Genomic DNA, 27,954 nt, shown 5'->3' with positions numbered 1-27,954 from the left:
GACTTACCTCTCTGTGTGCTGTAAGCTGAAGTGACCAGAATCATATGAAAGGCAAATATTTGCTCCAAAGTCTTCATTTTGGCTCCAAAACGATTAAACTGAGTAAAACATGTGGTCGAGGAAGCAAAATAACAAACTGACAGCTAATGTCCCACAGCAGATAAGGAGGTGATCTTGTTGCTTCACTCTGTGCCGGGGACGACCATGAGCTCTCTCTGGGACAGCTCTGTTACTCTGCGTGTGTTTTAACTGGGTGATGGACAGTGGCAGCTGCTTAAGTACAGTCACTGGGATTTTGCAGCTATGCTCTGAGCTCAGATGGCTCCTAACACAGCAGGCGCAGTGGTCAACAACACTGGCAGGACACTTTATATTTATTCAAAATAAATCACAGTGGGATGTTTTTGTTCCCTGTCAGGAATCTAGCAGAAGCACAACAAATTTATTGAAGGATATAAATTCAATCATATCACAATTGTGCCTAATCATCGCTATCAAACTATTTGACATCCATACCATTGATATTTTCTACAAACATGTATTCACAGAAGATTGTTATGCAGCTCACCACTTAACAATCTGATAAGCACACATCCAGGATACACAGAATCCAGGAGACAGCCTTTGTGTCCACCTGTTGCCTGTCTGCCTGAACTTTCTGTTTTATTTTAAGAAAGGAATGGCATTTCACTTCATTCACTGCTCATCCGTCCAGCATCGACGGCACTTAGCTATTGTACTCCCACAGGAAGTCTGTGTCTTTAAGTCATCATTAAGGTGTTTTGTTTTTTGGGGGGCGTGGGGGGGAATGTTAACTTATGATTTGTGATTTCAAGAATATGTCAAACAGTGGCAAAAATTACTTTTCTGATATTTCAGCATGCAATACTGTAATTGCATGCAGTATGTGCAGCAAGCAGATGTGAATAGAATAGAATAGAGTAGAAGTTTGTCTTGGCCAGTGGAAACCATAAAAATGATTTAAATAGAAGGGGTATGCATATAAATATTTTTCAGTTAAACAAGGATCTATTTACAATAAAAAGGAAAGTAAATGTGTTTACATATTTGGGCAATATTTATTTGCTTAGTAAATAACTCGTGCTAAGATCAGAGAAAAGTTATTAAAAATTGTTATTTGGTGCAATACCTCCCATTTGGTGAAAACAATTTAAAGTAAACCTGTTTGTTCTTTTTATTGTCCACTAGGTGATGCTGTCTGCTAAGCCATAGCATAGCTTCTTTTTCGGTTATTCTACAAGAAGCCAACAAAGGGAGGCGGGAGGGACACTAACATATCTCATATCATATTAAATATGACAGCACTGGAACTAAATAAACAGAATAGAAACATACACAGTGACAAAGTAACTGACCTCTCTAAACGCCCCGGCTTTAGAAATCATGAGAATGTCTAGAGATCCTCTGGCTCCCTCTGCTGACCGAACAGCGGTCACATATAAAACCAATACTTTTTTATGTATATTGTACAAAATTCTAACACAGTCTTTAGGGAGTCAAAAGTCCTTTTTTTATGGTACATGCTGTGCTGTTAAATAAAAGACTTTTCCAGGCCTTCTGAAGATCCTTTAAAGATTTTGTTTGGAACTTGGACTGTGATTGATTTTAGCACAATTGTTCTACTTAAAAGGTTTTAGAGGAATTGATTTTCTGTTAAAGCAACACAATACTGCAGAGAAATAAGGAGCACCCAAGCTGAGGAATGTAACCTTGAGAGGCCCAGGCCCTTTGTACAGACAACTTATCAAACAACACAAACTTTGTCATAATCTATGTCTGTCAGGTCTTCAGGTGTTTTTGCAGCAACTAGATGATTACCAAAAAGCTACTTGCCAAAACTTGCCTAACACTTGCAGATGGATCTGTTCAAGGGAGACTCAGCATTCAGTTCCAAGTCAGATCTGTCCTGGACGTTTTTTAAAAGTATAAAAAGACACTTATTTCAAATACTGTCCAAATAAAAAAGGAGATAATTGTATATCCACAAATGTTCATCCAATTTCATAAAGACTCAATGAGAAAGAAGGAAAAATGCCCAGAAGAGTTGTAAAACAAGTTAAAAAGCTAAGAAATACCAAGACAAAACAGCTTATCATATTCTCAAGCTTACTGGTTGCTCGAGAATATGATAAAACTTTGAGACTTCATAAAACTTCAAGACTTCTTTCTAAAACGTGGCACATGATGACTGCTCAGTTAAGGAAATGTACCTGGTACATTCTGGAAAACTTACCAATAAGTTTGCGAAGAGTACTTGATAAGTTCTGGCAGAGAGACTTTTTATGTTTTATGAAGGTTCCAAGAAAGTGTCTTGCAAGTTCTGGAAAGTCCCTTCTAGATTCTGGAAGCAGTCTGTAAGTTGTGGAAAAATACCTGGACCCACAAAGAAATCTTGGACTATTAGTAACACCTGGTGACTTCATTTTAAGAAAAGTCTTACATATTAAAAGCCCCTTAGACCTTAGGAGAGCTCCTATAGTGACACGTCGTCGGAGCAGTGAGAAGAACTTTTAGCAAACCTAACAGTGTCTTAAGAAGGGAAGACGAGAAAGATATTCTGTAAAATGGATATAGCTCTGCCAGCTGTTGCCTTTGTGCTGGTTTCACATCCTTTACTTCCCCATTTTATGTTACTTGCTTTGTCAGATCAAACAACTTTTTACAAGCAGGCAAACACAATAAATTACTGACAGCTGAATGTCCACATTAATATCAAGTAGATGGCTTAGTAAAATGGCGAGAAGTTCTGGAAAATCAAAAGTAAGGACAAGGATGAAAATAATCTGTGATCAAACATGTTGATGTTGCGTGGCAAATAATTAGATATTGCATAGCTTCATCATTGTGACACACTTTTCTTAATCCTGTCAATGTAGGATCAGTTAACTTCTATCAATTGCCTAGTGAGGGCGTGTTTTTTTATGTTATTTTTGAGCATCAACCAATCACAGTCCCTGGAGGATAGCATTATGCATAGCAACAGTCAATCACACATCCTCACTAAGACAGCAGTTTCTGTTGTCTCCTTGCTCAAAGTTTCTTTCTGCAGCTGGCCGAATAAATTATTCTTTGACTGAGAATTCAGACTCTGGTAAGTTGGGAGAAAGTGAACTGTACATTCTGCAAGGTTTGCAAAGACGTTTCAAAAGTGCACCTGGTAAGTTTCAGAAAGTACCTTAATCATTGCTGTACATTCTAAACTTTGCTGTATAGAAATACAAATTGCCAGTTTAAACTGAGTACTCGCTAAATTCTCTGCAGACATAATTGTTATACCGTAATGTTGTACACTACCTACTAACAAAGGAATGGCGAAAAAAGGGAAGTGTCTTTGAAATATAATAGAAAGGTTGTTTTAAAGCAACTATTCCAAAGAAGCCATGCCTCTAGCATGGCACAAGCCAGGGGTGTCAAACTCCAGTCCTCAAGGGCCGCTGTCCTACAGCTTTTAGATGTGCCGCAGGTACAAAACACTGGAATGAAATGGCTTAATTACCTCCTCCTTGTGTAGATCAGTTCTCCAGAGCCGTGCTAATGACCTAATTATTCTATTCAGGTGTGGTGCAGCAGAGGCTCATTTAAACGTTGCAGGACACCGGTCCTTGAGGTCTGGAGTTTGACACCTGTGGCATAAGCAGTTGATCGGACCTTCAGAGTTGTGATGTATTGATGAAGAATCTGCTTTGCATGTTTTAACATATGCTTGGTAAAGCAGTTTGAATTAAGCTGCTGAACTTAGCAGCAAGAAAGGCTTAGCTACTAGGAAGCTTAATCGGATTCAAAGATTTGAAAATCCTCGAGTCTCATTTCGTTTGTACACGCGGTTTCTCTCTCGCCATCTCTCTGCTTCCACCTCTCTCTCTCTCCCTCTCTCTCCTTCTCTTTCTATCAAGTTTTCTCTCTCATACATGCTCACATTCTAAAGTCAAGTCAGATCTAGTGTCAGTCAGCCACTCCCTCTGAGGATTGTCTCAACGTGTTCTGTAATAATTAACCAGCTGCTGTGGGGTTGCTACACAGCCTCACCTCCTGCAGCACCAACTGTACTTCAGACCTTTGAACGCAAACAAATGCACAAACATTCGACTTCTAAACATGTAGTGGAAATCTACATCATTGTTTAGAAGATCAGACGAAAGACTGGCCAGGTAGGGAGAACTTGTTTTTGATCTTTCATAGAGAACGGTTTTGATGTGGCTTTCCACAGAACCAAACACTGAAAAGATGTAGGATTGGTACTGTTTGTGTTATGTGAGTGAATTGGCAGTTTTGTTCCTTATTATCTTATTAAGGGATATAATTATTGAGGGTTTCAAACAGAATTATTGTGATTAACATTGTGTTAGCAAAACAAAGGCTTTGAATTACTATCTATTGGAAGCTAATTATAAGAGGGAATAGGCACATGCACGACTTACAGGAAGACAATAAGATGAGTAACTGGGTGTGCACTGTGGCTTTTCACCCACCGGCCATCACTTTTTCTGATCAAAAGTGAATAATATAAAAGGCATTTAAACTGGTTTTTAACCAGTTTAAATGAAATATGTGCATTGGGCTTTTGTGAATTGAGGGAAGTTGCCATGACATAATTGGAAAACTGAAAAAATACTATTTATGTGTTTATGTGTTAACAGAAAGCTTCTTTCTGTTTTAGGCACTAAAATTATTTTTATGTAACATAGAATTTTCTTGCTGGTGAACATAATCATGTAGTTCAAATAGGTTGCTTATTGATGTACAACATCTTGGGTTTTGACCTGTTTTCATGGGGAAATGATCTATAATCAATGTATCCACAAAATGCAATAAGATTTTTTTTTTACTAAATATACATTTGAGAATATGATTCTTTGGCAAAGTGAAATTGTACCGTTAAAGTGTTTTATTCTTTCAATCATTTTTAAGCTTTAATCATTTCTAAAAATAAAAAAAGATGTCATGTTGTGGTGAGACATGGGGGTGGTATGCAAGTGTCATGCTGGTGGCGATGCTTCTTTTTTTTTTTTTTTTCCAGAAACAAGCAAGCTGGTCTGGTTTGGAGAGAACCATTGAGCTAAATGGATCTGCTGAAATCCTGAAAAAAAAAAAAAAACTTGGAAGATTCAAAATTGTTGCAGGGACTCACCTTCTATACTTATACTTCAATGATACTTAAAATTGAAATAAATAAATCCCCTTGAAACTAGAATAAATGTGCATGTCTAACAACATTGGAGGCCATTTAAAAAGTGCCCCCATCTTCATTAAATTTAACACAAACAAATGACAACAAAGCAAGTTCTGGGAGCTGTGTAAAACTTTATTGGGTTGCGCCGGGCTCTGAGCACTTCTTTTGTTCAACTGTCAACCAGACATGAACGGCGCAGACATTTCCTTCACCACAACAAACAGGTTGGGGCAGATGAAAATTCTAAAAACAAAATGTCAATTAAATGAACCACTGCTGCTGTTACTTTTACACTGTCAAAGAAAAACGGAGGAAATAAAAGAAGAGTAGGAGCAAAGATACTCCAGGAGTCGCTGGTTCCAGTGGGAGGCTTCAGCGTCTGTGGTCAAAATATAAACAAATGGTTGGCCCTACGCTGTCATCACTGGTTACTGGGTGGAGCACTGTCATTAAAGCTCCTGGAAACATGCAGGAAAAAAAAGAAAGTGAAAGAGTAAAGGGACGGTTAGGGAGAACAGGATAAATATAACTTCAGACAGAGAAAGAAAGAGCTGGAAATCTTTTTTTAAAAGCACAGAAAGAAGAAATCGACTGGGACAAAGACAAAATCAAGAGGTTATCTCAGATTTTCAATGTCGGAGCGGGTAAGACTTTTATTTTCTAGTAGCATTTTGAAAGGATTGACACTACGATGGTTGTACGAGTGCAGGAAGACCAGTTTTAGCATTGTCGTTCCACAGGTTTTGTGTTGTATACTGCTTGACGCTTTAGGATTCAGCATGACTGCTCTGTATTTGTACTGACAAGTGATCACAGTTGATCCTGTTGTTTTTTTTCTCTGCAGTAGCTGAACAGAGATGAACAAAGCTCCTCTGCCTGCAGTGATCCAAGCAGGCAGCGGGAGGGCGCTGTCTAGGTGATTCAGGGCTTTCTCTTTTATTTTTTTGTTTTGTCTATGTTTCTGATATTTTTCTGGAAAACATCGTAATTCCACAAAAAAAAAAAACTCACTAAAAACATTTCCCGTTTACAGTCTCTTGTAAAAGTATTCAGATCCCTTGACCAAGATTTTCACATTTCGTCAGATGCATCTTGAAGTGTTGGAAGGGAAAAAAGTGTTTATAAACAAACAAATCTGAGAAGTGTGGCATGTATTTGATTGCAACATGTAGAAATGTGGGGGAAAAAAAGTCAATGGACATGAATACTTTCGCAAGGATGTTGCATTTCTCTGTTCTTTATTTTTCTGTGCAACATATTTCATTTATTTGTTCATTTCAGAGCAGGGTTTTTGTCACTTTTGAACACCTACAACTGTTACCTGAAGGACCAGACTCAGCTGCATCTCACCTATTCTCAGGTGCGAGGCACAGCGTTTTAAATTGCTTCTGGTTTGTGAGAATAGTTGAAGGATAACTAAATGAGCCCTACAGAAGGATGTGAGCAACATCACATGTGTCTGTAACAGGGGCATGGTGGGCAGGTGATAGTGGAGGGCTTTCTGAACATCTCCTGGGGAGTACGACGACCAATCAGACTGAAGATACAGGATGACAAACAGATTCTTCCCCTTCAGTCTCCAACTTCAGTTGATCCCACCAGTCAAAACAGCCCTCTTGGGAGCAAAAGGTTTTGGGTTTTTTTTAAACTTTGATCATTTTCACATGGAAAGGTAAAAACCTTTGTATGACTGTGGACTGATGTCATTTCCTGGATGTGTTTCTGTGTAGTACTATGTCACGATGGGGAGAATGCAGTGAGGTTCACCAGATAAAGGAGCCAGAGGCAGCACAGGAAACAATCTTCACAGATCTTCTACCAGGTTAATTCTTGATCTTTTACACACCAGCACCATGTTTTCCCACTTTCTTCTTTCTTTCTAAATAAAAGCACCCTTACAGATTTCTCCTGTTCTTTTCTTTTTTCTTTTCAAATGTTTTAGATCCCGTCAGCCCAATCAGCCCTCTGGGGAGCAAAAGGTTCAGAGCTTTTAATAATTTTTTTTTAACACAAATATTCATTTAAAACTGTGAAAGCCTGAGGTTTATAAGGCAAGTAATGTTTACATGAAAAGGCAAAAAACTTTTACAGGACTCTGTTATTAGTGATGTCATTTCCTGGGCCTGTCTCTTTGCAGCACTATGTCACGATGGGGAGAATACAGTGAGCTTCACCAAATAGATGAGATGGCAGAGACAGAGGCAGCACAGGAAACAGTCGTCAAAGATCCTTTGCCAGGTTGGGTTTTACGTTTCTATGGTAACACTTTATTTGAAGAGGTGTGCACTGTCATAAACGTGACATATCAAATGAAGTCTTCATGAACATTTATTTTGGTTATCATTGAGTGTCATTCGATAAATAATGACACTTTAAATGCAAAACGGACACTTTTAATGTAAATTTAGATTACAAGTGCCATTATTTACCAAATTACAATAATGGAAGTATTTGGTGCACCAAGTAGATTTTGGAGCCAACATCACAAATGTGTGTTGTCACCTGACATATCACCACCACCAAACCTACAGAGTCATAGAATACAAAAGAACTGGCTGCTGCACACAGGTCTTTTTGGGCCATGAGTGTGCAGATGTTTCTTATAAAACTGGCAAAATTATTATGCCTGGTTTGCAAAAGGCAACAGAATGGTCAAAACATTGCACCAGTAACGAATAAAACTAAAAGTAAAATAAGAGACCTTTGTTGTCAGCTGCCCGATTTGAGGATTTAATCGTTTATATGAGAAATTTTGGTTCACCGCTTATTAAACTGTGTTACCTATGTGGTCATTTCAAAGGATTAAATTTCCAAACAACATGCACCGTTAAAATGTGCCTTTCTTTTAGCATTTAGGGTTACCTTCGTGGACACATAGCAGACTGTGTTAAGCAATGGTTGCCAAAGTTTTCCAAAGTCCAATCTGGCTATTTTAGTCATTGTGGGTTCACAAGTTTTCATACAGCTTGGGGGCCTTCTTTGCTCTTTTACTGACTTTTTGCAACAGAAAAGAAAAAATAACTTTCTCTGCACTTAAATGGTGCTTGAAGAAAACCTTTTTTTTGTAGGATTGAAAAAGATGCTTTTACGTTCCACAGGGCCTCCTGTTTATGAGACTGTCACCCTGCGTCCTATGAGGCACAGGAGCCCTGAGCTGGAGCCAGAGTCCAACCTTGTTCGCTGCATGAGCGATGTCTCGTTGGTGAAGAGGAGGAAGGGCAGGGGCAAGTCAGCAGCACAAAGAGAGAAAGAAAAACAGCATCGCTTTTCTATCAACGGACATTTTTACAACTACAAAGTAAGTAACGGGGCTTGAATGAAGCCTTTTTTACTTTAACACTATGTCCACTGGTTTCTCACACCCCTTATTCATTGATGGGATTTTTCAATGTGTTTTAGTGATGTTATGTTAATTTGCCTGTTAATATTTTATGTTTAATATAAAACTCTGTTTGTGTCGTTATTTTGTAGATTTCCAAAATGTTGGTGGTTTTAGCAGAAATGTTGCCTAGGGATAGCCTTACTCCTCCCCTTCATCTTTAGTTAAACAGTGGACAGTTAAACATTACATACAGAGGCAGATGGATATATATATTGATCAAGGAAAATAAGTAAAATGAATGGAAACTAAGTGAAGTGAGATAATTCCTTTACTATCCTTGAAAAAAACTACAAAATCAAAATGTTACAACAGGACAAACTGAAAAAGTAATACACAGACAGCTAACTGAGCTTCCAATCTTATCCCGCATGAAATCCTGAGCTACCTCTTTTTTTTTTTCATTGACTTTTGTAGACCTCTATATTCACTCCATCATTTGACACTTCACCTAAAGTTCGCATCTCTAGCAGGATGACCACAGACCAAGTCATCGAACAGCTGCTAAACAAGTTCAAGGCAAGTGTAGAATACTTGCTCTTACAGCACATTTTTGTTTTTGCTCAGTTGGGAAAATAGCGAACAGACCACATGTTAAATTATCTAATGTTTATCTTTTGATTTGTTTGTAATGCAGATAGAAAATGATCCCCAGGAGTTTGCATTGTACTGTGTTCACCAGAGTGGAGGTAAGGCTGAGCTGTTCAACCTGAAACCAATGAATAAATGAAAAAGAGTAAAGATGATCCAATGTCCTTGTTGTTTTTCCTAGAAAAACGAAAGCTGAGTCACAGAGATCATCCACTGTGGGAACGAATCCTGCAGGGTCCCTCTGATGACATCATGAAGGTATTCCTGATGGACATGCATGAAGAAGAAGTCAGCAATGACGTGAGTTACAGCTATGGCCAATGAGATTTAATGTTGATCTTTCGTTAAATAAAAACTGCTTCATGACTGTGATCCATTATTTTCTTATTAGTGTTTTATGTTGATCACAGTTTGCTACCATCCATTTGCTTTATGAAAATTTAATACAGGTTGTCAATTAGTTCCAGATTTGGGAATCTAAAATTTAGTAACCCTATAAGACAGGATATTCTTGCATTCTCTTCTCTGTTCAATAAATTTCCTAGATGTCCCAAAAATCTGAATGGGAATTCTTTAGACAAAAGATAAATTTATTAACGTAAAAAAACAAACAAATTTGTCTGAACTTCCCTCTAGCACAAAGTAGTGGACGTTTTCTAGTCTGCTGACTGCAAATCTTGCAAAACAGTTCATCAAAGTCCACCTTTGGGTCACAGATTTACAGACTTGTCTTACCTTTTTTAACTCTTAGTGTATTAATTATTGTAAAATATTTTACATTTTATTCAATATTAAAGCTATATTTGAGTGAAAGTCAGTCATATTTTTCTTTAAACATCAAGTTTCCTCTTTCCTGTGTTCAGGTTGCTCAGTATCTGAACTTGGAGCTACCCATTTTGGATCAGTTTCTGCTCAAACTCAGAGAGGAGGAAAACAGAGAGATTCAAAGGGTCATCAACAAGTAAGAGGGCGATTTTATTCACAAAAAGGATTTTATGTTGCCACTGGGGTATTATCTTTAAAAATCCTGAACTTTACAAGTGCTGCATCGACACTGCATTAATATTTTCATCTGTCTGTCACAGATGTGCTTAAAAGTGCAGTTACATTGGTTGGCCTCTTGGTGGGGCCAGGCATCATTTTAACTTGCATGTTTTTTGATTCTCTTAATTTTTACTGATAACTTTCCTACATTTGTGTTTGTATCAGGTACCAACACCAGCACAGACTGCTGTCTCATATGCTGAGCTTTAAGACGTCCCCTCACATTGAGACCAGTGTCTGACCACTTCTGAACTCAGTGAAAGGAAGAAAAAGTATCTCTGAGGAACTCTAAACATCTGAAAAACCTTTTCTTATTCATAACATTTAGGCCATGAAAAGGAGTTTGGGAAAAAAAACATAAAAAAACACATATGATACTGTACAGAATTCTGTTTTGTCCTAAAGAACAATTAAAATTTACAGCTCTTTTTCATAAACTTGAGTTTTTTTTAAGAAAAACTGTGAAGTATTCAGTCATACATTATGTTGCAAATGTGTTTATTTCTGAGACTTACTGAATTAAAAAAGTGACAAATATAACCTTTGTGTTGTTACTTCTGTAAGTTTAAATACAGATTGCACACCACATCTCGTTGCTTGTACTTGTGACAGAACAATGACAATAAAGTTGAATTCTATTCTATTCTATATTAGAATCGGTCAGTATTTATCAGGTAGAACAGATGAAGATTAGGTGTCAAAAATTTCATTAAAAATTTGTGTGGAATTTAGAAGGTTTCACATCTCTGTCTGGTAAAATAAAATATATGATTCATTTCATGTATTATGTATTTGTGTTTCACAAGCTTAGAGGCCATTAAAAGTCAACGGTAAAACAAGTAGAGTAGATAAATGCTGAAATGAGGTAAACATTGTCAGTGTAAGACTGTAACGTACCAAACATCACAAATCTGTTTGTGTATTTTGTTGTAATGAAAACATTTGCTGATTTGTATTTGTTCAAAGTATTTTTACTTCCACAATGCCTTAACATTTTCATAGATACCGCAGCACTTCCTTCTGTCCACATCGTTAATCTTGCATTAACATCTGTGGAACATTTACAGGTTTAATCACATCACAGTAACAAACTACAGTGTGACGTTGGGAGTTTAAGCAATTTATTCACAAAGTAGCAAAAGTGGAAAGAAAACAGATATGGTCTTCCAGGACTTTTAAAATAGAAATCTGAAAAGTATCCATTGAGCAACAAAGAGAAACAATTTTAAAACTGCCTGCCCGACAACCTCATGTTATAAAACAGTGAGGATCATTTTCCCCCAACATTTTAACCAATATGAATTATATTTAGTCACCATAAAACCAGATAGATATTTAAACATGGAATCAGGAGCTCACTCTTCTGTGAGAAATGGAAAAATACAGTGTGGCTTTACGTTCTGGTAAAGATCCAGAGACGCTGATTTAGGTGATGAACATCTGAAAAGAATCTCCATGACTAAAATCATATTTTTCCTGTTTCTTGTGCTGTCCTTTTGTTTTTGATCTTAGAAACAACAGAAGACGTTCAATATGCATGAATTTCATTACAGACAATTGATAGACAATATTAATTTTATTGTGCCTAATTGAAGTTGGGGTAACTTAAAAAAGTTTAAAAAACTGCCTCCAACACAACATCAGTGATCTCTAAATGCAGTAACACGTTTTACATCATTTCAAGTTCATTATGAAAATCACATCTATAACCTCTCTAGCTTCTGATTTAGCAGTCATTTATATTATGATAAACGTGCTTTATTAAAAAACAGAATCATATATTATTCTTATTATTTGAAACTAAAGTTACAGTTGTTCATTTACTCAATTTGATAAAAGTGTATTATTTAAAACTTTCTTGCATTGAAATAAGGAATAGTCTCACACATATTTCTATAAATCTGCAGGCTAGAAACTTTCTTCGTCTTATCAGAAAGCCTGCTGTTCCTGTTTCATGGCTTGGCAACTATCTCCCTCTCTGCCTGACTATGATTTCTTATGATTAAATTAAAAAAGAAATAGAATTTAAAAGTAAAGTTTGCATGAGACAAAAGAAACACACAACCTCACTGATTTTATTGAAGTTTGATTTTACCCCTAGTTATAGATGCTACTTTGTGTAATTAATTATAAATGTAACTTCATGTATTGTGACTGTTAACCTAAAATCTTCAGCATGGAAGTAATGGGACGATCTCAGGTTATCTTGACACTGTAAAAAAGAATTAAGCCTTCTTTGTAACTTCGTGGCATTTCTTGGATTTCAGGTCATATTTGCTCTTGCGGGGGTTCAAAGACACAACAAACTGGCACTTTAGTTGCTGTGAAAGAGAAGACGACAATATGTGTTGAATGAAAATTGAAACTTTTCCTTAATGGTTACATGAAGAACAGAGGGTGAACAGATTTACCTGTTTTTCCAAAATGCAGCTTTTCACATCATGGTTTTTCCACTTAGGACATTTGGTTCTTTCGAAGACTGCGTCGATTTTATACTTGATCTTACTGCTTTCCTGCAGAAATAACCAGACAAAACAGTGATTGGAAGTATGTTTAGATACGGTACATTAATTTGTTTTAAGAAAGATCAGTCCAACCTGGGATTTAGCACTGTTAATTGAGACCAGCTTGAACAACATCTTGCCCTTTGCTTTTTTGTTGAACATTTCCACAGCAAATTCAACGGCCTTCTGAACATCTTCTGACTCAGTAGGTTTTTCAGACCAATGCTCTAAAAGATGCACTTTTATCAGTAAACATTTAAACAAAATTACAGAATAGTGACAAAAACTGTTCACCTAGAATCAGTTTGTATTGTCAAAGAAAAGGCAAGAAGGAGTCTTATCATTCTGCCCATTCTGATCAGCAGTACAGTGGCTTTATTTCACATCACAGAACCTCTTTTACACAATGAAACAGGAAATTTAAAACCGTCACCTTACAGCAGGACAACAACCATAAACAAACTATCGGAGCTACAGGAGAATTGTAAACTTTCTAATAGAGTGTTTTGATTGTTTCCGATGAGTATTTTTCCAGTTATTTTACCCCTTTTTTTTACTGTGGCCCAGAGGTGCAAACCACTTCAACAAATTAAAAAACACAACAACATTAAGAAAGCACAATTACAAATAAAAACATAACAACATTAACGGCGTACAATTACAAATTCAAAAACACCACATTAACAAAACGAACAGGGTATGTCCAAGTTGGAGACCTGAAATATCGTTGATTGGACGACAGTTGTCAGCCCGTTGTTGTAATACCCTATAGCGTCCGCCATATTGAAAGCTAATACAACTAAATGGGCCGAACTCTCTAAAGTGCTGTTCTGCAAAGTATTTTAAGTTAATGAATATCACTGACACAACCGATTGTGTCAGTGACACTATTATATTTAGGAATAAAAAAAACAAACAACCAAGAACAACATTTAAAACTTTTTGATGTGATTATTTAATTGTTTTGGGGTACAATAATTACATTTGATACAGCTGATTCTGATAAATTGTTTTAATTGATGAACACACACACACACCTTTACAGTGGTGTATTCATGAACATATTAACACAATTCCATAAATCAATGTGCATTTGCAAATTCAAGATATGAATAAAAAAACGCAACTTCATTAACATTTTTAAGCATTTTATTGAAAAGACAAACTTTGATAGTAGTTGTCAATCTTTAGCTACATATTTTTACTTTTAAAAAAATATATTTATTACAGTGTAATATGTCAACTGTGCTCTAGTCAGTAGTGTGAACAAAATCTAACAGACTAAATTATTTTTAATTTCTTAAACTGTCATAATACTGGCGACCTGTCCAGGGTGTACCCCGCCTCTCGCCCAGAACGTTAGCTGAAGTTAAGCACCAGCACTCCTCCTGATCCCGCTAGGGACAAGGGTGTTGGTTGGTTGGTTCAAATTGAGATATTTCACTTAAAATACACAAAAAATGAAAGAAAGAAGTCTACAGTGCATTACAAATTTATTTATATTGTACATGCAGGGGTTCAGTCTGCTGGTCAAGCTGGGAGCAGTTCGGTGACTGGGCCTTCTGAGACATCTGGCCAGCCACAGGTTAAGGCGAATGATAAAAATGATTTAACAGTGTAATAGAAAATACATCCCTGATTCATTCACATTCGGACAAAAAAAATATATCATCACCATATCGGGGCATTCATTGACTTAGCATCTAAACACAGACATTGTGGAGATGAACTGTGAGACAGAAGTCTGAAGAAAAACAGCTAAAGCTCTGATCTTTATGGACCTGTCCTGACGAAATCCCCGGGTCTCCGCACTGCTCTCTGGATTAATGAACTTTCAGGTTCGCTCTTATAGCAAACCAATTATTTTAATCTACATAAATTATAAGAAACATCTTACAGACAACTGACGTACTGTGGTGGATACAATGTAAATATTTCACACCCGAATGTATACTCTTATTATGAAGGGGAGGATGTGAGGTGAGAAGACACCAACGGTTGTCCTACATTCTATTTTTGGTTTTGATTGGAAGACATTGATAAGAAAACAAGACTCAAATTAGTTTTTCGTCTTTTTCTGCTGACTTTCACAGTACCTTAAAGTAACCATGTTTGACCACAGACAAACCGCAACTTGTCTTGCAAGCTTCTACTTAACCATGGCAACAATACACAAATGGCAAAAGCGCTCGTTGTAGATTTCTAATTGCCTCTCTCTTTAGAAAAACAACACAGTATAAAAAAAAGTTAGCTAAACTAAAAATAAAAAAATCAGAGTAGGTAACTGGGGCAACTTAGTTACAAAGGAAATATTTCTCTGTTGTTTAGAAGTTTGTTTCACCACGGAAATGCACAGTACGAGCCATAAAGTCAAGAAATTATGCTCGTAAATTTACGTTACTATTATCTTTAATTCTTACCGGCGAAGGATAAAGGCAGTGGGTACACTTTGTACTGTAAAATGGTTGAAACTAGTCCACACAGCACGTTCTCTCCACTGCCACTTTCAAGATGGCGGCGACGTAAGTAGGACTCAGCGTATACGTATTCCTACCTGTTGTCCAATCAGCGATTTCTCAAGTCTCACTGGGATATACCTCTTCCGTTTTGTTAATGTTGTAGCGTTTTTTGTAATTTGTAATTGTGCTTTGTTAATGTTCATGGCTGAACAGTTAAAACTCATCAAACTCTAAACTTAGTTTTGAAATGCTTACATTTCATCACTTTATTGTGTTACATAACTAAACAGGTCTATTCAGGACACATTGCATCTATATCTCTACTTACGTTTTGTAAGGAATCTCTTCTCAGGCTGAGCTCCCAAACACAGCTGGAAGACTGACAGACATATCAGCAAGGACAATGGCAGAGACATATTTGCTTTCCAACAACTTGTCAGCTACAGACGTTCCCAGGACATTTGCAAGATTCTGATGAGTCCAGGTCCATTTTAAAGGAATGAAACATAAATAAAATAAACTATTAAATACAACAGAACAGAAGAAAAACAGTTAGATATTGATTACTAACTGTAAAATGTCCAACACCAACCTTATCGATAGATGTTGCTTCAGCTGGGGGGAAATGCAAAGGAAGAGTGAAACAGCTTTTGTGTTCTCTGAGTGAATGTGTGTGTGTGTGTCAGCATTCAGACTTTATTATGTTCAACCAGTCAGTGAAGACCACACCCACCTACTGCCTAGGAGTGACACCATGCATACTTCTAAGCCATGAGCAGCCTTGGTGAGCATTGGAGGCAAACTGCAGAGTGGATGTCTGGTGATGTTTCCCTGCTGCAGTTATTCAGGAAACTTCATGTTGTATATGCGGGCATGTCTGGGCATGTCATGAGCAATGGGTATTGTCCAAAAGCACAAAGTTGTGGAGGCAAGTGGCAAAAACGCATTTCATGTGTGTAGAAAACCTATTGTTGCCATTGCCAAAAAGTCTGAATGGGAATTCTTTAGACAAAAGGTACATTTATAAACGCTAAAGAACAAACACATCTGTCTTAACTTCTCTCTAGGACAAAGTAGTGGGAATGTACTAGCGTACTGACAGTAGAAAGCCTGCAGATCAAAGTCCACCTTTGTAGCACAGTTATAACTTTTTTCAATAGTAGTTGAGATCACATTTGCTGGGTGTGGATTGTTTTGCTCAAAACCAAGAATTGACATGTCGGGTCATCTTGATTAAACATTCAAATGCCGGGAAACCATCTAAAATTAAGTAGAATGAAATTTAATGGGCGCTACGTTAAAAATCCTTAACTTTACAAGTGCTGCATCGACACTGCATTAATATTTTCATCTGTCTGTCACAGATGTGCTTAAAGGTGCAATTAGATTTGTTGGCCTCTTGGTGGGGCCAGACATCATTTTAACCTACATTTGAAAGGAAGAAAAAGTATCTCTGAGGAACTCTAAACATCTGAAAAACTTTTTCTTATTCATAACATTTAGGCCATGAAAAGGAGTTTGGGAAAAAAAACATAAAAAAACACATATGATACTGTACAGAATTCTGTTTTGTCCTAAAGAACAATTAAAATTTACAGCTCTTTTCCATAAACTTGAGTTTTATTTTAAGAAAAACTGTGAAGTATTCAGTCACACATTTTGTTGCAAATGTGTTTATTTCAGAGACTTGCTGAATTAAAAAAGTGACAAATATAACCTTTGTGTTGTTACTTCTGTAAGTTTAAATACAGATTGCACACCACATCTCGTTGCTTGTACTTGTGACAGAACAATGACAATAAAGTTGAATTCTATTCTATTCTATATTAGAATCGGTCAGTATTTATCAGGTAGAACAGATGAAGATTAGGTGTCAAAAATTTCATTAAAAATTTGTGTGGAATTTAGAAGGTTTCACATCTCTGTCTGGTAAAATAAAATATATGATTCATTTTATGTATTATGTATTTGTGTTTCACAAGCTTAGAGGCCATTAAAAGTCAACGGTAAAACAAGTAGAGTAGATAAATGCTGAAATGAGGTAAACATTGTCAGTGTAAGACTGTAACGTACCAAACATCACAAATCTGTTTGTGTATTTTGTTGTAATGAAAACATTTGCTGATTTGTATTTGTTCAAAGTATTTTTACTTCCACAATGCCTTAACATTTTCATAGATACCGCAGCACTTCCTTCTGTCCACATCGTTAATCTTGCATTAACATCTGTGGAACATTTACAGGTTTAATCACATCACAGTAACAAACTACAGTGTGACGTTGGGAGTTTAAGCAATTTATTCACAAAGTAGCAAAAGTGGAAAGAAAACAGATATGGTCTTCCAGGACTTTTAAAATAGAAATCTGAAAAGTATCCATTGAGCAACAAAGAGAAACAATTTTAAAACTGCCTGCCCGACAACCTCATGTTATAAAACAGTGAGGATCATTTTCCCCCAACATTTTAACCAATATGAATTATATTTAGTCACCATAAAACCAGATAGATATTTAAACATGGAATCAGGAGCTCACTCTTCTGTGAGAAATGGAAAAATACAGTGTGGCTTTACGTTCTGGTAAAGATCCAGAGACGCTGATTTAGGTGATGAACATCTGAAAAGAATCTCCATGACTAAAATCATATTTTTCCTGTTTCTTGTGCTGTCCTTTTGTTTTTGATCTTAGAAACAACAGAAGAAGTTCACTATGAATAAGATTTATTGCAGACCTTTGGACTGAAATATTAATTTTATTGCGCCTAATTGAAGTTGGGGTAATAATTCCAGAAATTTTGAAAATGTAAAAGCCCAAGACAAATCTGGGGCCCTTTATTGGTGGTTCAGATTGGCTTGAAGGATGAACACTGCCTTGGAGATGTTTAACTTTCTTTTCAAATATCCACTTTGTATCATTTCACAACCACAGTTGTACCAGTTCTGAGATTTCATCACACACAGCTGTTACTGTTTGATATGTTGAAATATTTCAGATCTTGATATTCTCAGAAGCTGCCAGTCTCGATCCCTTTTATCTAGGATTTTGTTGTTGTTGGTGTTATTTGGTTGGGGGAGTATTATTGCACCATCAATGGGTTAGGGTAGTGTTAAAATAAACACTACAATTGTACAAAAAAGTCACAAAAACCAGATAAAGGTTAGATCAACATTTATTTAATCCTTATTTACCAACAGTTATAAAAGCTAAATGTATGAGCTTTTGATTGTTCTCCCAAAAAAATTATCTGCACCCAGTTTTACTATTTCCATTTAATTAGGTGCAACATGTTAGGGTGTGTCTTAAAGGTTTCTTAAAACCAATCACAAATCAAAATCTGCTGGATACTTCCCTTTCCAGAACTGAGGTAAAATCTGTTTAAGCTGGCCTGTCGAGAAAGACTCACCTGGTTCCTGACGACCTCCATCCAGGTGCCTCACCTTTTGTCCCCCTGTGAGTTAGTCAGACTGAGCAGCCTGCAGACAGCTAGTTTCACAGACCACACATGTTAACTGTCATTCTTTCTCTTTGTTACAACCTGCACTTGTTACTGAATCAGGTTGGGTTTAGTGACTTCGGCGAGTCCCAAGGGTGCTGTTTTACATATAGTTTTGGACTAAAAGCAATCTATGAAATGTTTTCCACCTTTTTCTTTCAACAGTTTGAGTTGCAACAATCAAAATCCAAATCAGCTAACTCTGAGGTGTTGGTCATCTCTGCTCTTCTTTTATTTCCTATTTTCCCTAATACCTTCACCTACTATCTACCTCCAACACAACATCAGTGATCTCTAATTTCAGTTACACATTTTACATCATTTAAAGTTCATTATCAAAATCACATCTATAACCTCTCTAGCTTCTGATTTAGCAGTCATTTATAATATTATGTTAACCATGCTTTATTAGTTACTTTTATTATAATCATCATGTGAGTAATTATAGGTGTTCTTCTGACAAGAAAACAGGAATCATCCACTATTCTTATTGTTTGAAACTAAAGTTACAGTTGTTCATTCTTTCAAGAGAAAACATTATCAGTATAAGTAATTTTGCTTTGAGTTTTATTCAAATACTCAATTTGTTTAGACTTTTTTCTTTAAAACTTTCTTGCATTTGTGGCCTATGCGGTTCTGGTGGCTTCTCTTGGTGCAGAAATGAACGACAAGGAGCTCAATCTGGCATCAGTTGTTTAATTTAATTCTCCACCTGCATTTCACACATGGGCACCGAGGTAAAGTCAGTCTCTGGCATGAAAGACTCCTCGACAGTGATCCTCATGGCTCTCAGGATTACCCATCATACAGTAACCAAAATAAAATAATTGAAAATTACAGTGATTGTATAGTGGATTTGGTTTACATCAAAGGAACAACCAGTGAGTGTCCTTTTTAAAGAAAGTAACACAATTAATTAAAACGCTCTGAAAAATAAAATAAAATGCTGACATTTTATTTACTAGATGCCATTTTTATATTTTAGCTTATACAAACTTGCATCTTGGAACAATGCAAAAACATTAACCATATCTATATAAAACTATTAATATAAAACTGCCTTATATTAGCCATCTGCTACAGAGATTTAGTAAAACATACCTGCATTTCACACATGGGCACCGAGGTAAAGTCAGTCTCTGGCATGAAAGACTCCTGCAAGGAGGAGCCATAATGTTACCGTGTGGGAAAATCCCGCCACACTTTCTCACGAACTAAACATTTCCATAACGCAACAAAAACAATATAATAGCAAAGCTAGCATAACATGGATTAAGCATATTTCAATAATATGCAAAAACAGAAACCATACACATATTTTATAAATAATATTTCTTTATCACATCGCAGAGACACATTACCTCGACAGTGATCCTCATGGCTCTGAGGATTACCCATAATACCCCGCTCTTTCTAGGGTGAATGTAATACCCCGTTTTACCAGCAGATGGTGCATTTTAGCAGGATTTAACCTGAACCATTTTAACTATGTTACACATTGAAATAAGGAATAGTCTCACACATATTTCTATAAATCTTCAGGCTGGAAACTTTCTTCATCTTATCAGAAAGCCTGCTGTTCCTGTGTCATGGCTTGGCAACTATCTCTCTCTCTGCCTGACTATGATTTATTTTGATTAAATACAAACAGAAATATAATTTAAAAGTGAAGTTTGAATGACACAAAGGAAACACACAAACCTCACTGATTTTATTGAAGTTTGATTTTACCCCTAGTTATAGATGCTACTTTGTGTAATTAATTATAAATGTAACTTCATGTATTGTGACTGTTAACCTAAAATCTCCAGCATGGAAATAATGGGATGATCTCACGTTATCTTGACACTGTAAAAAAGAATTAAGCCTTCTTTGCAACTTTGTGGCATTTCTTGGTTTTCAGCTCATGTTCCTCGTTGCCGGGGTCTAAAGTCACAACAAACTGGCACTGTAGTTGCTGTGAAAGAGAAGACGACAATACGTGTTGAATGGAAATTGATACATTTTCTTAATGGTTCTATAAAGAACAGAGGGTGAACAGATTTACCTCTTCATCCAAAATGCAGCTTTTCAAGTCAAGGTTTTCCATCATAGGACATTTGGTACCTCCGAGGACTGCGTCGATTTTAAAGTTGATCCTATTGGTTACCTGCAGATAGAACCAGATAAAACAGTGATTATAAGTATGTTTTAATAGGGTACATTATATTGTTTTAAGGAAAATCAGTCCAACCTGGGATTTAGCACTGTTAATTGAGACCAGCTTGAACAACACCTCGTCCTCTGAATTTTTGTTGAACATTTCTACAGCATATTGAGCTGCCTTCTGAACATCTTTCGACTCAGGAAGTCTTTCTGTCCAAGCCCCTAAAAGATGCACTTTTTCTGAAAGACAAAGGTATGTCGACTGTAACATAAAGCATACGAGTAAAAATGCAAAAAAAAAAAAAAAAAAAAAAAATCACAGAAGAGAGACAAAAACTATCAAGTTTGAATCAGTTTGTAAGGTCAAAGAAAGGCCAAGAAGGATTCTCAGCATTCTGCCCATTTTGACCAGCAATGCAGTGGCTTTATTTCACATCATAGAATCTCTTTTACACAATGAAATAGGAAATTTAAAATGATCTCCTTACAGCAGGACAACAACCATAAACAAACCATCAGAGCTACAGGAGAATTGTAAACTTTCTAGTGGAGTGTTTTGATTTGATCCTGTGAGTCTTTTTTCCATTTACTTTACCACTTTTTTTATTCATGTTGTGAATTCTCTCACACATATAACTGGTGTTGTCATGATTATTTCAAATTCACACAATTCTTGTGACTTCCACCTTCTTAAAGGTGGAAGGACTTGTTTGTACTGACAGCTAGCAGCTCTTGTATGTTCCATCCCCACCCAGTCCAAAACAAATTCTCATGACTAATGGCAATCTGAAGAACTGGGTGTTGATCACATCCAACTTTGTACTTCTTTATTCAGCACTTTTGCTAATCAGAACTTTGGAACAAAGAAGCAAACAAGACATTTCATAAAGCTTTATTTTGGATTTGAATTTGATTAACCGCACAAATCATATGTGATTCCACTAAAGTAAAATCCCAAACCTATTAAGACATGGTAAGGTATTAGACTACCAAAAAGGAACCCTTTATACATACAATTTAAAGTCCTGCTAATTAGCTGCACCATCTTATTTCTTTTTTCCAAAACTAGCGTCCCATCTGCCAAAATACACAGCACTTTGACAATGATAAATTAATCTGATTTGTAGCTGAGGCAAAACGTCTGACTCACTGTACTCAACCGTACTGCAGTGAGGAGTCATCAGCTGTGGAATAAGTCCACAAACACACAATGTATTTGACCATTAAGTCAGCAAGCCACACAGTTTTAGAACAACAGGTACTTTCTTTTTGCAGAATCATATTATTGTCTTTAAATTTAAAGACAATTGTGTTACCATTAACTTAGATTCTCTGTGATCACGAAAGGGTTTCACAAACTGATGGAAACAAACTAGCTTCTTTGTTATCTAATACAGTTTGTTCTTCTAAAAAAAAGAAAGAGAAAACATGATTTAGTAAGTTAGCTCTTACATTTGACGATGTGTCAGAATGTTTACATGAAACCACAAAGTTACCTTTTGATGTTTGATTTGTTTCTCGACTGTTGGCAATGATTTTGTGTTCATGGCTGAACAGTTGAAACTCATCAAACTCTAAACTTTGTTTTGATATGTTTACATTTTTCACACTATATTATGTTTCAAAATTAAACATGTCTATTCAGGACACATTGCATCCATATCTCTTCTTACTTTCTGTAATGACTTCCTCCACAGGCGGAGCTCCCAAACACAGCTGGAAGACTGACAGACATATCAGCAAGGACAATGGCAGAGACATATTTGCTTTCCAACAACTTGTCAGCTACAGACGATCCCAAGAACTTCGCAAGATACTGAAAAGTCCACGTCCATTTTAAAGGAACAAAACATAAAAAAGAAACTATTAAATACAACAGAACAGAAGAAAAACAGTTAAATATTGATTACTAACTGTAAAATGTCCAACACCAACCTTATAGGTGTTTCTTCAGATGGGGGAAAATGGAGCAGAGGAAGAGTGAAACGGCTTCTGTGTTCTCTGAGTGAATGTGTGTGTCAGCATTCAGACTTTATTATGTTCAACCAGTCAGTGAAGACCACACCCACCTACTGCGTGGGAGTGACACGATTGGAGGCAAACTGCAGAGTGGGTGTCTGGTGATGTTTCCCTGCAGTTATTCAGGAAACTTCATGTTGTATATGTGGGCATGTCATCTGTTAGTGCCATATCTGTGGGGGTGTGCCTACAATTAGCTTTTTTATTGTTGTTGTACACAGTGAGTGAATGGAGAACGAAAGGCATTTGTTTTAGTGTATTTGGAGTGCAGTGCTTGTTGGGGCAGACAATATTCTTTGAGTTTTGATTTGCCTCCTGAAAAACTAAAATTCTTCAAAAATTCTCTTTTTCTTGGATTTCTATTGGCTCTCTGATCCCTTATATTTTTACTCATCAGGCCAGGAATTTACTCTTCTAACAGCTTTAAGTCTGTTTTTGCTGTTCAAGACTGATATAGGCTATATATTGAGACAGTTAAAGTATTATATACGAACTGTATTATATACAAACTGTAAACAAACCCTTTTTGTAAATAGATTTTCTGTTGCTTATCCAACTTCTAGGCTGGAAATAGTTTATTGAGTATAAAGACTGAACTTCAGTTTACTGCTGTTAGAGCCATTAGGAACTGTTAGCTCTTTCTGGCAGTTTGTTCGTCTTATTCTCCGTACAGCTAAAGGTAAAGCTTAAACTATAATATATTTTTACTTTATTAAGTTTATATTATTGAAGTTAAAACATAAAAATATGCCTTATTACACTATCTAGTGCCCCACGCATCCGGACTGAGAGCCACTATACTGTTGTCCCAAACGTGTTGCATTTAGATCGGTGAGCATATTCTGAGCCTTTCATTTGGGTTTTTGTTCTATTTATCACATTGTTGTTAAAAAATAGCCTTTATTTGATTTATTTAATTATTCAAATGTAAATCTTTGCTGGGTTTGGGTAAAATGTAATGTTTTATTATTGTGTTTGAAAAAGGATTAAAGCTAGAACAGCTTAATAAAAATCCTATATTTTTGCTGGTCCCGTCTGTTGACAGGTCAGGTTTTTTTTTTATTTTGCTGGATTGTTCCTGAGGTGGATTCCTCCGATGACCTTGATTTCGAGCCTTCCCACTTGGACTTAGAGAAAAACCGGATTTCTTCTTTCCTATTTGGAGTCCTGCTGCACCCTGCGGTGTGGTAGGCGTGTAACACTCACATCTTCACACAGTTTAATTCCCAGTTTAGTAAGTAACATTCTAAACAAAACATAATTTGCTGTCTTACTATAAATCTTGTTAAAGAAATAACTGAATTAGGCATTTCTAAGGCCCTTTTTCTTCTCTTTTATACAAGCAGACAACACATAAACTCAACAACACAAAAACTTTATATTTATTACAAAGTATTGATCTAAGAATCGATTTCTTCCTGTAATGGAAATTATTTCTGATTAAGTTTTCTGTTTTCATGCTTTCATGGATTGTTCTTCTTTTTTCCCTTTTCTACAGGTTTTCATGTTAAATTGCACTTTTTTGTTAAGTTTGTTAAACTATCATGAATCCATTATTCTAAATAAAAACTAACAGAAAGATCACACCGTAACTTTTATTTTTGATAAAACCTGTTTTATTCTTATAACAAACAAACCAGACATAACAAGTTTGGGCTTCTTTATGGTCCGGAGAATTAAATTATGATTACAATTATCATCTAATATTATGTACAGATTTAATTCTAATCTTAATTTAACATCCTGGAACCTGAAGAAATCCAAACTTGTTAAATCAGCTTTTTTATGTTTGGTATAAAAAGAAAAACAGTATTTATCAAAGAAAAAAAGGTGAATGGACTGAACTTGTGTAGAGCCTTGCTAGTCATGTTGAAAGCGCTTCACACTACAGTCACACACACACACACACACACACAGACCGACATACAGGTCGGAGGGCAACTTGCCTCTAAGTGCCCTGCCCATGGGAACCTCAACATGTGGCTGAGGAAGCTGGAATCGAACTTACAACCTTCTGGTCACAAGACAACCACTCTACCCACTGAGCCACAGTCGCACTAAAAAAGCCACTGCATTATCCTTTTGCTAATCTTCTTTAAAATACAGATTTAAACAGTTTAAAAGCTACAATTCAGTGCAATTTAATATAGAAAGTGAGTAGAAACGGTAAACTAAAGGACAAACCATAAAAGCACAAGTACAGTGAAAATAAACAGAAATCATTACAATTAAAAGAAGAAATTTTAACTCTTAAATCAATACGTTGCTAAAAAAATTGAGCCCAGTGTTCCTACGGCACTTACAGCGAAGGGAAAAGGGCTAACGTACGGCTAATTCAATTCATTTTACAAGTTTAACAATAAAGCTGCACATGTGTTTGGGGTTTCTTCAACTGTTTTGGGGACAATTTGCAGTGACCAACTGACCTGACCTACATGTTTTAGGAGATGTGGGGGGAACCGGAGCACCCGGAGAAAACCCACGCAAACACGGGGAGAACATGCAAACTCCACACAGATGGTCTCTGTGAAGACGCAGCGCTAACCGCTGCACCACCGTGCTGCCCACGATTTTTCCAATTGAGTTGGAAGGGATCTATTTTCTAGTTTGTCAATGGGGGATAAAACTTTAATGTTTTACATTTTAAATTTGACGGAGTGTGGCCTGGCGCCCCATACACAGAGGCTACAACCTCCATGCGTTTGATTCCTCTTTTCCTCTCTTGCTTGTCTTTCTCCTTCTCTAAATATCATAATCAAGAACATTATACATGTTCTTGATTATCTTCACTCTTTTCTTGTTTTTTTTTTGGTTTCTTCCATCGAAGAGTCTTTCGTACTCTTTTCCAAAATGAAATCTTACATTTTTTCTTATTGCCATCCTGCATGGTTTTAGTATCCAGACTGTCCAAATCCTCCAGGGTGGTTTCTCTAGCGATCTCGGTCTCTTCTGTGGATTCCGGATCCGTTGAACAACCTGATAAAGGTTCTCCTGATAGTTTCTCCTCTGAAGAAACCTCTTGACTTAATACTTCAACCAGGTCCACTTGGCTCTGTGAGTCTTCCTCCTTCTCTTGAGAAACTGGGATGTATTTTTGTTGTAAATCTTCTTTCTCAGCTCTCAGAGTGTTGAGCAGCAGTAGATCCTCTTTCGCTCTTTCCAAATCATTTTTCACACACTTGATCTCCTGCTGGTATTGCTCTGCTGCTTGCTCCAGATGCGCTTTTCTTTCCTGCTTTATCTGCTGCTGGTATGTTTCAAATCTACTTTTTAGCTCCTCGTGTGAAACATGAACCTCATCCAATTCCTTTAGCATCTCCTTCTCCCTCTTTTGCAGAATTGTGATTTCTGCCGCCATTTTATGGAACAGCTCCTCCTTCTCAGCTCTCAGCTTGTCCAGAAGCGCCTTGTCCTCCTCTGATGTCTCCAGGTGAGCTTTTCTATCCTGTTTAATCTGATGCTGAAGTTTTTCGACTTGTTGTTGCAGCGCAGATTGGTTTCTTTCACGGATAAGCTTCTCGTGTGAAAGAGCAATTTCCTCCTGCTTTATCTGCTGTTGGTAGGTTTGAACCTGCTGCTGTAAATCCATTATGTCTATGTCATATCTACTTTTTAGCTCCTCGTGTGAAAAGTGAATCTGATCCAGTTCATGGAGCATCTGCTTCTCCCTCTTTCGCAGAATAATGATTTCTCTTCCCATTTTTCGGAAGAGCTCCTCCTTTTCAGCTCTCAGAGTCTGCAGGAGCCGTTGTTCCTCGCCCAGTCTTGCTTCATAAAACTCTTGCGTCTTGGCCTCCTGCCTCACCAGAGCAACGTCTGCTTCATACTTGGAGCGCAGCTCCTCGTAGGAAGTCTGGAGTTGGTCCAGTTCTTCTTGTAGAGCCTCACTTTTATTTCTCTCAGCCTGTATTCCAGCTACAAATGCTTCCCGGCTGAGGAGGTGGGCCACCTTTAACTCCTCAAACTCTTGTTGCAAGGGCTTCTTCTTCATGTTTTTCACATTCTCGTGAAATTTGGAAGCAATGTCTGCAGTGTTACGGTCTGCTGGATCACTGAACGTCTCTTCTCTCTCTAGTTCCCTCTTTGCCTCTTTGACCTCGTTGACAAGCCTTTCTCTGAGCGCTTCTTGCTTTTTTAGCCGGAGTTCCATCTCTTCCAGCTCAGCCTCCAGGTCGGCCATGTTTAAGTTGTCTTCTAGCCTGGCGCTGTCCATTTCCAGACTGGAGTCCAGTCTTTGTGTTTCCTCGTCTAGGATATCCAGGTTTTGCTGGACTCCCGTTCTCGCATGGGGTCCCATCATTTTGTTGCAGTACTTCTGATATAGGTGAAACATTTCTCCTAAATACAATCACTAAAATCGTCGATTGGTAAACTACCTGAAAGAGCTTTGCGCACTTCTGAACTGGTCAGTGATATTGCAAGCAATGAAAAATATGCAGAATTGTGTCACATACAATTCTGCAGTTGATGACATCACAAACTGCATCGCCAGTGGCATCACAGAGTCTTCCTTTGCTGGCAGTGTGACATCATTCCACCACCAAATATCTCACTCTTTATTCTTGTTTACATTCAAAATAGTCCATGATTCACTCGTTCTTATCCAAACTCATTTCCGTTTTGGGCCAGAACAAAAATCTGAATGTTCATAAAAGGCCTGTTGTGCCAGAACATATCGATAAAAACCAATTAAATTGTTAAAATATCAATAAATAAGTGTTTCAGCATTCAATAAGTGTTTCTTAAAATAACATAATATTGAACATCTTTTCACACTAATCAGTCCATCCAGGATTTTCTTTGTAGTTTTCTGAAATCCACATCACAGATTTTGTGGTGCTAATTTAGAAATATTTGTAAGGAATTTTTTTTACAATATTTGTGCTAATATATGTTAAATGTGATCTTTTATTAATCACTCTGTCGGTCATGGACTACAACTTGACATCAGGTCAGGCTGAGACAGCAGTCACTTGAACCCAAATGTTTTTGGCCAATTTTGAGAAAAAATGTTGATAAACTCAGAAAACATGTGGGGATCTGTTGATGTTTGTGTGAATTTTGCAGTTATTTGTGAAAAACTGGAGGGGCCTATTGCTATGATTTGGAGTCTAGAGGGCCACATAAAA

General features: G+C 36.9%; 4 protein-coding genes and 1 long non-coding RNA gene across 8 annotated transcripts in view; 1 reads left to right on the top strand and 4 right to left on the bottom strand.

Moving 5' to 3' along the window:
- The window catches only part of musk (muscle, skeletal, receptor tyrosine kinase), a 28,420-nt gene extending 26,405 nt beyond the window's left edge, over positions 1-2,015 (bottom strand). The window contains exon 1 of the mRNA XM_028026332.1: positions 8-2,015. Coding sequence (XP_027882133.1) covers positions 8-77 — 70 coding nt within the window. The 5' untranslated portion in view covers positions 78-2,015. The remainder of the gene's footprint in view (positions 1-7) is intronic.
- A 1,993-nt stretch (positions 2,016-4,008) lies between these two features.
- rassf6 (Ras association domain family member 6) lies at positions 4,009-10,745 on the top strand. Of its 3 annotated transcripts, XM_028026124.1 has the most exons (14): positions 4,009-4,169; positions 5,039-5,835; positions 6,036-6,107; positions 6,473-6,551; positions 6,660-6,820; positions 6,922-7,013; positions 7,134-7,170; positions 7,329-7,429; positions 8,290-8,489; positions 8,988-9,089; positions 9,208-9,259; positions 9,343-9,461; positions 10,025-10,122; positions 10,371-10,745. In XM_028026124.1, the coding sequence occupies exons 3-14, from the start codon at positions 6,049-6,051 to the stop codon at positions 10,444-10,446; spliced, it is 1,176 nt and encodes a 391-aa protein (XP_027881925.1). In that variant the 5' UTR covers positions 4,009-4,169; positions 5,039-5,835; positions 6,036-6,048; the 3' UTR covers positions 10,447-10,745. The 3 variants fall into 3 exon arrangements, with proteins under 3 accessions (XP_027881925.1, XP_027881924.1, XP_027881922.1); XM_028026123.1 differs by lacking the exon at positions 5,039-5,835; XM_028026121.1 differs by having other exon boundaries at positions 5,039-6,107.
- A 1,515-nt stretch (positions 10,746-12,260) lies between these two features.
- On the bottom strand, positions 12,261-15,912 carry LOC114149985 (cystatin-like). Its single transcript, XM_028026129.1, has 5 exons — positions 15,761-15,912; positions 15,497-15,639; positions 12,803-12,936; positions 12,617-12,718; positions 12,261-12,526 (listed from the first exon to the last, which is right to left on the bottom strand). Exons 2-5 carry the CDS (start codon positions 15,582-15,584, stop codon positions 12,431-12,433), a joined length of 420 nt encoding a protein of 139 aa, XP_027881930.1. The 5' UTR covers positions 15,585-15,639; positions 15,761-15,912; the 3' UTR covers positions 12,261-12,430.
- Positions 15,913-18,192: 2,280 nt separating this feature from the next.
- LOC114149986 (uncharacterized) lies at positions 18,193-19,277 on the bottom strand. The gene is made up of 2 exons (XR_003596643.1): positions 18,587-19,277; positions 18,193-18,527 (listed from the first exon to the last, which is right to left on the bottom strand). It is a non-coding gene; the product is annotated as an uncharacterized LOC114149986 (long non-coding RNA).
- A 66-nt stretch (positions 19,278-19,343) lies between these two features.
- On the bottom strand, positions 19,344-22,890 carry LOC114149983 (cystatin-like). 2 transcript variants are annotated; one of them, XM_028026126.1, is made up of 6 exons: positions 22,742-22,890; positions 22,480-22,622; positions 21,630-21,631; positions 20,895-21,046; positions 20,709-20,810; positions 19,344-20,618 (listed from the first exon to the last, which is right to left on the bottom strand). In XM_028026126.1, the coding sequence occupies exons 2-6, from the start codon at positions 22,539-22,541 to the stop codon at positions 20,523-20,525; spliced, it is 414 nt and encodes a 137-aa protein (XP_027881927.1). In that variant the 5' UTR covers positions 22,542-22,622; positions 22,742-22,890; the 3' UTR covers positions 19,344-20,522. The 2 variants fall into 2 exon arrangements, with proteins under 2 accessions (XP_027881927.1, XP_027881926.1); XM_028026125.1 differs by lacking the exon at positions 21,630-21,631 and having other exon boundaries at positions 22,742-22,889.
- Between the last annotated feature and the right edge of the window lie 5,064 nt (positions 22,891-27,954).

This window comes from Xiphophorus couchianus, chromosome 8 (assembly GCF_001444195.1).
Source record: "Xiphophorus couchianus chromosome 8, X_couchianus-1.0, whole genome shotgun sequence".
NCBI lineage: Eukaryota > Metazoa > Chordata > Actinopteri > Cyprinodontiformes > Poeciliidae > Xiphophorus > Xiphophorus couchianus.
This window is presented reverse-complemented; position numbering and strand designations above follow the sequence as displayed.

What these genes read in the sequence shown, in the direction of transcription:
- rassf6 (XM_028026123.1), top strand. Translation starts at nt 6,049, where the DNA reads ATGAACAAAGCTCCTCTGCCTGCAGTGATCCAAGCAGGCAGCGGGAGG. An exon ending in AGCCCTCTTGGGAGCAAAAG is followed by an intron (nt 6,821 to 6,921) that starts GTTTTGGGTTTT and finishes GTTTCTGTGTAG; the next exon opens with TACTATGTCACGATGGGGAG. An exon ending in ATTCAAAGGGTCATCAACAA is followed by an intron (nt 10,123 to 10,370) that starts GTAAGAGGGCGA and finishes TGTTTGTATCAG; the next exon opens with GTACCAACACCAGCACAGAC.
- LOC114149985 (XM_028026129.1), bottom strand. Translation starts at nt 15,584, where the DNA reads ATGTCTCTGCCATTGTCCTTGCTGATATGTCTGTCAGTCTTCCAGCTG. An exon ending in GAAGAGATTCCTTACAAAAC is followed by an intron (nt 12,937 to 15,496) that starts GTAAGTAGAGAT and finishes TGCATCTTTTAG; the next exon opens with AGCATTGGTCTGAAAAACCT. An exon ending in TTAACAGTGCTAAATCCCAG is followed by an intron (nt 12,719 to 12,802) that starts GTTGGACTGATC and finishes TTATTTCTGCAG; the next exon opens with GAAAGCAGTAAGATCAAGTA.
- LOC114149983 (XM_028026125.1), bottom strand. Translation starts at nt 22,567, where the DNA reads ATGTCTCTGCCATTGTCCTTGCTGATATGTCTGTCAGTCTTCCAGCTG. An exon ending in GGAGGAAGTCATTACAGAAA is followed by an intron (nt 21,047 to 22,479) that starts GTAAGAAGAGAT and finishes TTTGTCTTTCAG; the next exon opens with AAAAAGTGCATCTTTTAGGG. An exon ending in TTAACAGTGCTAAATCCCAG is followed by an intron (nt 20,811 to 20,894) that starts GTTGGACTGATT and finishes TTCTATCTGCAG; the next exon opens with GTAACCAATAGGATCAACTT.